The sequence below is a fragment of the Leptopilina heterotoma genome, unplaced genomic scaffold (genome assembly GCF_015476425.1).
Source record: "Leptopilina heterotoma isolate Lh14 unplaced genomic scaffold, ASM1547642v1 Lhet_245, whole genome shotgun sequence".
Taxonomy (NCBI): Eukaryota; Metazoa; Arthropoda; class Insecta; order Hymenoptera; family Figitidae; genus Leptopilina; species Leptopilina heterotoma.
This window is the reverse complement of record NW_025110961.1, coordinates 760,557-770,710: the sequence shown is the minus strand read 5'-3', so window position 1 is coordinate 770,710 and position 10,154 is coordinate 760,557. Positions and strand designations below refer to the sequence as shown.

At 28.9% G+C, this 10,154-nt stretch overlaps 1 protein-coding gene across 1 annotated transcript; it reads right to left on the bottom strand.

The window, feature by feature from the left end:
• Positions 1-6,167: 6,167 nt before the first annotated feature.
• On the bottom strand, positions 6,168-9,504 carry LOC122503120. The gene is made up of 3 exons (XM_043613559.1): positions 9,383-9,504; positions 9,008-9,309; positions 6,168-6,446 (listed from the first exon to the last, which is right to left on the bottom strand). The coding sequence occupies exons 1-3, from the start codon at positions 9,433-9,435 to the stop codon at positions 6,172-6,174; spliced, it is 630 nt and encodes a 209-aa protein (XP_043469494.1). The 5' UTR covers positions 9,436-9,504; the 3' UTR covers positions 6,168-6,171.
• Between the last annotated feature and the right edge of the window lie 650 nt (positions 9,505-10,154).

Genomic DNA, 10,154 nt, shown 5'->3' with positions numbered 1-10,154 from the left:
CAATTTCCAATTGTTCCTTTTATCCAATTTAACCAATTTCCAGCTTTGTTTTTATCCAATATAACGAATTTCCGATTTTTCCTTTTATCAAATTTAACCAATTTCCACCTTTGTTTTTATCCAATATAACCAATTTCCAATTTTTCCTTTCATCCAATTTAACCAATTTGCAGCTTGTTTTTATCCAATATAACTTATTTCCAATTTTGCCTTTTAACCAATTTAAACAATTTCCAATTTTGCCTTTTATCCAATTTAACCAATTTCCAGTCATTGCATCTTGATATATCTGATGCATATGTCGTGGACTACCAATACGAGTGGAAGGTAAAACAAACATATTTCCTAAACGTTCATTATGAATATAATTTTCTGTATTATTAAACGTACTACGTGAAATATGATCTATTAAACCTTGATAACATTCTATTCTTAAAGAATTTTGATTATAACAATAAAAATTTAAACGATAATTTCAACTATTATATGAGCATGAATGAACAATTGTTGTGTTAATTGTCCACCGTACAAAACTGAACTAAATTTTTCATCCAGTCGAAAAGCAAATCTATAAGAGTAATATTGCAAAGTAGATAATCTTTTATCGTTATTAAACTTTTGTTTTAATTTAGGACTCCATCCCAAGTCTCCAGAAAGAATCATAATAGGAAAAGTCATCGGGTCTAAATAATGTAAAAGTTTGTTTATAATAGTATTTTTTCAGTACCGCTTGGAATCTGTTTAGGATAAACCCTTCACTCAATAGAAGTAGGAATTTCTCCATTTTTTGATACTATTAATGCTGCATACTCAGTAGTTCTCGGTTTATTATAAGTATTTTTATTTAAATTAATATTATTAATAAAACAAAGAATATTCTGGAAAAGATTTTTTTTTTGATAATTCGTATAACGATTTATATTTAACAGCGTATGGATTCTTTTTTAAAATTTTTGTTAATATTTTCATGTGTTTTTCAGCTTAATTTTTATTATTATTTAAACGTTGTTGACTTGCAGCATTATCATCATAAATATATATTTGACCTAAATGAGGTTTTCCGCCTTTTTTAACCAAAACTGTATTAGGTGTAGAATGATAAACTTGACCCTGAATTTTCAAGTTATAAACACCTTTTTGTAAGTGACTTACAGTTTTGGCATGAAAAGTTGCAAAAGAAAAGGAAGTATTATAATATCGAATTAATTGACGAAAAATTTTGATGTGTAAAAGTAAATTTTTTAATTCTTTATCGTAATCTTTCAATGGAGAAACTACTACTTTGCCACAATAACAACAACTTTTTTTTGAAAATTCTATGGACCAAAACATGGCACCACAATGAATACATTTGTAACTCATTTCCATAAAATCTGAATAATTCACATTAAGTTTACACTTTTTTAAAATTAATTGTATTTTTCGTTTTTTATTTAATCTTTTTTCGGACATCAAATTTGCTTTATCCTTTTTTCTCTTTTTACACAAATGTTCTGCATCCATACTTTCAATTAATTATCTTTTCCTTTTGTTGTTCAAACGTTCAAGTTTCATGTTTTCAACTAAATCATTTTTTTTAAACGTTTATGTCTCATATTTTTAACTAAATCTTTCTCTATTTTTCTTTTCAAACGTTCAAATCCCATATTCTCAACTAAATCTTTCTTTCTTTTTTTTAAACGTTCAGCTCCCATATTATTAACTAAGTCTCCTTCTCTTTTTAATCAAGTCTTTTCTTTGACATATTACTAACACAATTTTCTTGTCTATTATGTTTCAAAAATAAGTCATTTAAAATATTTTTTCCCTTTTTGATTTTATTAATCCTTTATTTTTTTCATAATATATTTTATTATATTTTTTTACAGAAATTTTTTAAAAAGAATTATTTAAACAGTGAATGATATCGTAATTACCATTATCAATAAAACCCGATAATAGAAGAATAAGTTTTTTACTATTATTACTATGACTGAATACTTTTATGTTATTTAAAGCTTGGTGATGAATTTCTACGTAAATATTATATTTATTTACAAAAGTTTGTATTTCAACTTCACCGCCGTAATTACCATTATTAGACATATAAGTTTCATAAGAATTTCGGTCTAATAAAATTTCTTATAGGATTCATCTCCCACAATGAATGATTCATAAAAATCCCAATTCTGAACAATATATGCAACGATATTTAATCTCACTTTTAAATGATTTTCTTGGTTATTATGCAAAAAATATGAAAAAGCTCTAAATAAACAATTACCATCACCAATCATTTTAATTTTATTATGTGTAGCATCCATTTTTAAAATAAGATTTATTTCAAATATAATTTTTTATTAATTCGCCCAATAAAAAATGACTATAATTATAAAAACTAATTATCAATTTTAAATAATGTAATTGACAATAATTGCTAATTACCTTGCATTTTCCAGAATTTACTTGCACAATTTTCTTTATACCATTCCAAACATATTAACACTTGATATATTTTTATCAGGCTCAATCATTTCATTTTTAATCTGGCTAAATAATAGCCAGATATTTAATTATTTTTCAAAATTTTAATTAACTTTAATTATTTTCTAAAAAAAATAATTACATTTTATTTTATGCATATTCAAAACAATCGATTAAATTTTAATCAGGATTCAATTAATTCCATTAATTATAATAACCATAAAATTTTATTATAAATAAAAAATAATAATAATTATTATAATAATAATATAATCATAATAATAATAACAATAATAATATAATAATAATAATAAAATAAAATTTTAAAATATAATATATATATATATATATATATAATTTTAATTTTTTTATTTTTATTGATTAACAATAAAATTATTTTTTGAAAAAATACAAAATAACCATACAATTTTTATTAATTAATATTTTTGTAATATTTGAATATAATTAACTATCCTTGATTATTAATTTAATTTAAGCATATAAACATCTACAGTTCAATCTTTGAACAAAAATTAATTAAAAATTAAATACATTTTTTTGGTAATCTAAAAATATTTCAATAATTAAATAATTTAAGGAAAAAATTATTAATAATGCTTCAGAATATTATTAGATTTTTTAGAAAATAAAATTAATTTACTTTGATATAATTATTTAAATGATTTAATTATTCTAATAATAATTTTTATCAATTATTATTATTAATCATTAATATTTCCGATTCATGAGATAAAAATTCTAAATAAAAGAAATAAAAATAATGTATCTAATAAAAAATAACCATAAAGCTTTTCTTGATAAATATTTTTAACCTAATTTATTGTAGGTTATTTAATGGAAATACTTTAATATAGCTGTGATAAAATTATATTAATGTCAAAAAATAAAAAGATTAAAAATTGAAATAACAATTTTTTACTTAAATTTGGTTAGTTCAAATTATTTTGTATATTGTAGACAATTTAATTTCACTTTGATTTAATTTATGTTGTTAGAGTTTTGGAGGACAGTGAGCAATATAAAGATAATTTTATGAGCACAAGAAGTAATTTATTTAACAAACGTTATAAGCAACTGTTACATCGCGTCAGAACAAAATCTGAAATAAATGTTATTTTTGTAATATGAACACCTGATGGCGCTATTGACTATAACCCGCAATATTTAAGTGATGGATGATAATGAAATGAGAATTCTAACACTACCCCTCAAACTGCACTTATAAATCATTTTTCGCTCAAACCCAAAAGTCGTACACAATTTTCATGTTTCACTCTCGTCAATGCTTTCGTAAGAACATCCGCTGTCATCTCGTTAGTTGATACATGTTCTATCACCACTTCCCCTTTCTCGATTGCATCACGAACGAAGTGATATCTGATGTCAATGTACTTCGTTCGTAAATGAAACACAGGATTCGACGCAAGTTTCTAAGCACTCATGCTGTCACATTTGATCACCATCTTCTTCAAGTTGACACCAAAAGTTCTCCTGAGTCTCTGCATGTATACAGCTTCTTTGGTTGAGTCGGCCAAAGAATACTCCAGTCCCATGTCTTGAGTCCCTTTCAAATAACGTAAGACCCGTTTACCCGCCTTCCAGTGAGTTTCGGTGTTACAGTTCTTGTATTGACTCAAATAACTGACGGCGTGCGAAATGTCCGGCCTAGATCCAACTGACAGGTACATAAGGCCTCCAAGAAGTTCCCTATATGTGAATTTTTCCTTTTACCGATCCTCTGGCACTGCTTCCTCTTTCACTAGCTTGATTCCTGGCTCCAATGGTGTCGATACAGGATTACAGTCCCTCATGCCGAATCTGTCAAGAAGATCGTTGATGTATCCTTTTTACTAATTTTTATACTATTTTCATTTCTGGAGAATTCAAGTCCGAGACAGAATTTTATTTCTCCCAGATCCTTGATTTCGAACTCAGAACTCATTTGTCCTACGAATTTATCGATCTCGGTTGTTTTCTTTGACATTATTAAAATGTCATCGACATAAATCACAATGAATACCGTTCTGGCACCCGTTCCAATTGTGTAAACACTAGGATCGGCACTTAACGGCAAAGCTCCAAGTTCCTTGAGTACTTTGCTAAGACGCTGGTACCAAGCGCGACCGGCTTGTCGCAACCCGTATATCGCCTTCTTTAACAAACAAACCATGTCGTCGATCTGAAGGGATTTCAGCATTTCTTCTGTCTTCTTCTTTATCGAATCGTCTCGATCAGTTTTGATAATGTATTCCAAGATGCTCTGATAATGTTTCGGAGTTTCCATTAAAACTTCCTCCTGGACTTCCCCGTTCAAATAGGCTGTCTCGACGTCTATTTGCTTGATGAACATATCGTTTTGTACGGCGACTGCTATTGCTGCTCGAACGGAACTCAATCTTGCAACCGGCGCAAAGGTCTCTCCGAAGTCTATACCTGGTCGCTGCTCAAATCCGCGCGCAACTACTCGCGCTTTCTTTTTTACAACCTCTCCATCGGAATTGTATTTTTTTCGCAAAACGAATTTGCTCCCGATGACACGTCGATTTTCATCACGTTTTACAAGTCTCCATGTGTCTTTTTTTATTAACGACTTCACCTCTGAAGCCATCGACCTCTTCCACAGAGTTGAGTCTTGTTCCGAGAAGGCATCACGTACAGAAATCTCGGCAGTGCAAGCGACGTCCACGAGAGCTGCTTCATTTACATGGTAAATTTTTCGAGGTCGTCCACGCTGACCCGTTCGAAGTATTCGAGGACGTTCGGAACCTCGTCTAGGCGGATTGTTGACTATTTCTGGTTCATCCCTTTTCCGCAGCTTCATCCAATTCGATGTCGTCCTCATCTTCACTTATTTCGAAATTATCGATAATTTCCCTTGGTCCATGTTCAAGTCTCTGACGATCCATTTCATGTATCGCTCGATTTTCGCGTGTCAAATCTACTGTGATGTGATCCACACCGTCGATGAGTTTTTCAGGTGGCGAATTCCTTGTATAGAATTCCTCGAACGATTTTCCTAAAGTCGTTAAACTTCTTTCGACGAATTTTACATCTCTCGTAATCTCGACTCTAGTGTTTTCCGTTGACCAAATACGATAACCCTTGCACTTTTCAGAGTATCCAATTATTATCCCTTCCTTCTCTCAAACGTCGAACTTCCCCTTCGTTGGTCTCTTGTCCAAGTAAAAAGCTTTACAACCAAACTGTCGGAAATATTTTACCACTGGGATTCGTCCGTGCCAGCTTTCATAAAGAGTCCTTCCATTCAGCTTCTTTGTAAGGCAACGATTACGAACATGATTCGTTGAATGAATTCACTCTGCCCAAAAACTCGAAGGTAATCCGGATTTGATCAGAAGACAGCGTGCTCCTTCTACCAAGGTCCTATTCTTCCGTTCTGCTACCCCGTTTTGTTCAGGGGTATACGGAGCGGTAAGTCGATGTTTAATACTTTTAGATTTTAGATACTCGCTGAATTGCTTACTTAAATACTCTCCCCCCTGTTCGTATAAAATGTCCTATCGTCAAGTCCGGTTTCAGCTTGTTTACAATAATCAGCTGATTCCCCTTTGATATAATAGAGATTTTTTTTACGTTTCGCGATCAGCTTAGTATTTCCACTTTCATCGAGTACAGTGGCTCCACTTTTATCGAACACGACACTAAAACCTTTGTCCGTTATTTTCGTTACGGAAATGAATTTGTTCGCACTTCGGGAACATGTAATGTGTCACTCAAATTCATATTACACTTTTTTCCGTTGAGATTTGTCACGAACTCGACCATTCCTTTATGCAAAATATTTGCTGTCGCTTCACTCGCCAATTTCAGTTTACTCGATTCAACGTTATCAATTTTTGTAAACGCGCTTAAATCGCCACAAATGTGCGATGTGCACCCGCTGTCAATACACCAGAGTTCTTTCACGGCATTATTCGCAGCTTGACATTCGTCCTGAATCACTTCACTCGACAAAGGGGCCGTCCATAAACCACGTGGACACATTTGGGGGGCGGGGGGGTGAATCAAAAGTCCACGTTTGTCCACGAAGGGGAGGGGGGGTGTTAAAGCAAATGTCAACGTGGACATATAATCAAAGATATTTCCAAAAAAGATATCTTAAGCTTAATCAGAATGATCATAAGTTTCAGTTAATCAATTTCCCTGACAATTTACTGATATTAAAATTAATTTTCCTGACAAAATTCTTTTTACAGGAAAATATGAATGTTTACGGAAAATGAGTAAAATTTATAATTTTAATTATTTTTTAAAATGACAATTATAACCCTTCCTGAATTCAATTATTTTTTACAATTTCCACCCAGTAAAAAAAAAGTATTGGAAGAGAGCGAATAGTATTGTCGGTGAGTTTCTGCCAATACGGTTTTCACGCGAAAACATATTGGCAGAAACTCACCGCCAATACTATTCGCTCTCTTCCAATACTTTTTTTTACTGGGCAACTAAACCTTCGTCTTTAAATCAATTAATTTAAATAATTTTCCGAAAGTTCTTCTAAAATTCTGTTATATTTTAAAATTATTTTTGAATTTGATTGATAAATTTTAATTAAAAATTTTTAACATGATTGTTTCCTCTAAAATGTTAAAAATAATTTTAAAATGTTATTTTTTTGTATATATTTGAATTTTTGAAAATATGTAATTGAGAATATTGAATTTTAAAAAATTAGAAGCTAATTTTCATTAATTTTCATTTTTAAATTTACCTTTAAAGATTTTTTATTCTACAAAAATTGTAACGAAAGACTTAAAATAAATTAATTATTTTCAATTAAATTTTACAAAATTTCAACTATTCAAAAAGATTTGTTTATACAGGGTGGCCATTTTTTTGTAAAAAAAAATTAACGGTCATTTCCCGGTCATAAATAATAACTCTAAAAATAAATTATTCCATGAAAGATTAAAAGAATTTCCTGATTTTTAGACAAAACTTTGACTTTTTCCTAAAACCTAAAAATATTTTAGTTTACTCTAAAAATAATTTTGAACTTAAATAGATTTTTTGAAATAAATATTTAATTATTATCCATTATTTTTCCATATAGTAGGTATTCAAATTTAAAAAAAATTCAAATTTTAAATCCTTTAAATTTGAATAATTTTTAAGAATTGCTACTGTAACTTATTAACAATTATTTTCAAAATTTCAATTCAATTTTATTCTAGAAATAACTAAAATATTTCTAAAATCCACTTGTTTACAAGACAATTTCATGAAATTTTGAATAATTTAAAAATTTTTCAATTAAATATGAGGTACATATTTAAAAACATAACTAATTTGAAAAAAATGTGAATAAAAATATTTTTAAAAACTGACTTATTCAGAATTTTTAATTAAAATCTTTTAAAATTCAACTTTTCTAAAACTTAAATTTGAAATTTTTTAAAATTCAATCTATAATAATTATTAATTTAACATTCTAAAATACAGAAAAGTTTGCTTATCAATAATTGCAAAAAAACTAATTGATATTAATGCAAAATACGATTTTTTAAAAATTTATTTTCTAAAGAAAGAAATTTTATTTATTTTTATATACATTATTTATTATTCTAAAATTAATTTTTATAAATTTCGTATCACTTTTGTTCTAATTAGTTCAAATTTTTAATAATTCTTATTTGTTTTGTTATAATATTATTGCAAACAAATTTTTAAATTGATTTATTTTTCACTATTCTATAGGATGTGAAATTTTTTCTCATTGAAATTTTTTTGACAAGTTTAATTAAAATTATATTTTGTTTAATTATTGTTAGAAATAGAAAGAATTTAAAATTAAATTTAATATTTTCTTTTTCTAAATCTGTTACGTTGGACAGCAAAATTCATAATTTTCTTATAAATTCTAGAAATTGAATATTTTTATAGTACTTTTTATAAAATTTTCTGACAAAATATAAATAGATTTTATAGAAGATCGTTCAATCTTTTTTAATGAAATATAGTTAATACCTAAGTCTTGAAATTAATATTTTTATTTTTTCTCACAAAATAATGTGTGTTTTTAAAAAAAAATCCAAAATCCCGGTCAAGTTCAAAATTCATTGTCAAATCCCGGTTTTCCCGGTTTCCCGGTCCAGCTATAATTTATAGTTATTTTTCACATTATAAAAATCAAAATAACTTGTACTTTTTTTTTACTAAAAATTGTGGTATTTTGTCGCAATTATTTTAAATGAGTCGAAAAAAGTCACAATTTTCCTAATTTCCCCGACAAAATTTTTTCCAGACATTTCCCTTACTTTACTGACATTCTTGCTTTGAAATATGTTCAAAAATAATCTTTTTTATTTTTTAACATACAGGAGTAAAAAAAACTTATTTTTTTAATTTGCAATATCCACGTGGACAATTGTATAGGGGGGAGGGGGTTTGACAAATGTCCACGACTGTCCACAACGGGGGGCGGGGGGGTCAAAAATTGGTGAAAAATTGTCCACGTGGTTTATGGACGGCCCCAAAAGAGATACGTAAGATGACTTATCACCTGATTTCTTGTTTTTGCACTCCAAGGCTTTGTGTCCCCTTTCGTGACACTTGTAACACTTTATCCCGCGCGATTTTTCCGGAGTTCGATCTTCCTTGTTCGATTCGTTTTTGTTATGAGACTCGTTACACCATTTCTTTTTCACGAACTTCTTCTTCGCGTACATTGCACCTTGACTCGAGTTTGACACTGCATTTCGCGCCTCGTATTCCTCAACAATCTTCGTACGTAAATTTTCCGGAGTGGTCAGTTCATTACGGGTATCGATTGCCACTCTAAAATTCTTAAAGGTCGATGGCAAGCTGTAAAGCATCATGTTAAATATTTATTTTTAATAATTAAAAAGAGAGAAAATAGTGTGATCAAAATATTTACACTGCTATGATTCTTTCCCCGTACGATTTTACTCGAGTTCTCACGACCAACATATGTTTCGGTTACCGCACGATGTTGACCGAACTTTCACGACTCACGATCGTATGCGATATTACACGAACGCGTCAGAACAAAATCTGGAATGAATGTTATTTTTGTAATATGAACACCTGAAGGTGCTATTGTCTATAACCCGCAATATTTAAGTGCTGGATGATAATGAAATGAGAATTCTAACATATGTTACTTCAAAAAACAATTTTGTTGAATTTCTTGAAAAGTTAATTTTCTTAAAAATTTCTTAAAACAATATTAAAAGATAAATACACAATTACTTACTTAAATCCTGTAATTTGATTATGATTTGTTTATCCAGACTTTTTCGCATATAATTTAATAAATATATTCCTTTTTTTTAAATCGAAAATCATTTTATCTTCTGTGTTTTTTCATTCATTTAAGTATTGATATTTTTTAATTTTATATTTCCATTCTTTTTCGCATATAATTTCAGTTAAGGGGATCCCACATACCGACAATGCAGATCAAAAATGGTTAAAAATCTGCAACGACCGTTTCTTGGAAAATATAAGATATTATTACCTATAAATTTGGAAAACTCATTTTTTATCATGAATACACAGGATGAGTATTTTATTTGTTGTAATTATTAAAAAAAATATATTGTTAGAAAATTAAATATGGTCAGTTTCCAAGAGCCCAAACTGCAACGACCTTTTCTTGAAAACAACAAAACAAAATAATTTTTCCA

Bases quoted from the DNA above. Each gene is read 5' to 3' on its own strand.
- LOC122503120 (XM_043613559.1), bottom strand. From the start codon at position 9,435: ATGTTGGTCGTGAGAACTCGAGTAAAATCGTACGGGGAAAGAATCATA. The intron at 9,310-9,382 runs GTAAATATTTTG...GATGCTTTACAG, and splicing joins GGGGAAAGAATCATAGCAGT to CTTGCCATCGACCTTTAAGA. The intron at 6,447-9,007 runs GTGATAAGTCAT...TGTCGAGTGAAG, and splicing joins GTGCAAAAACAAGAAATCAG to TGATTCAGGACGAATGTCAA.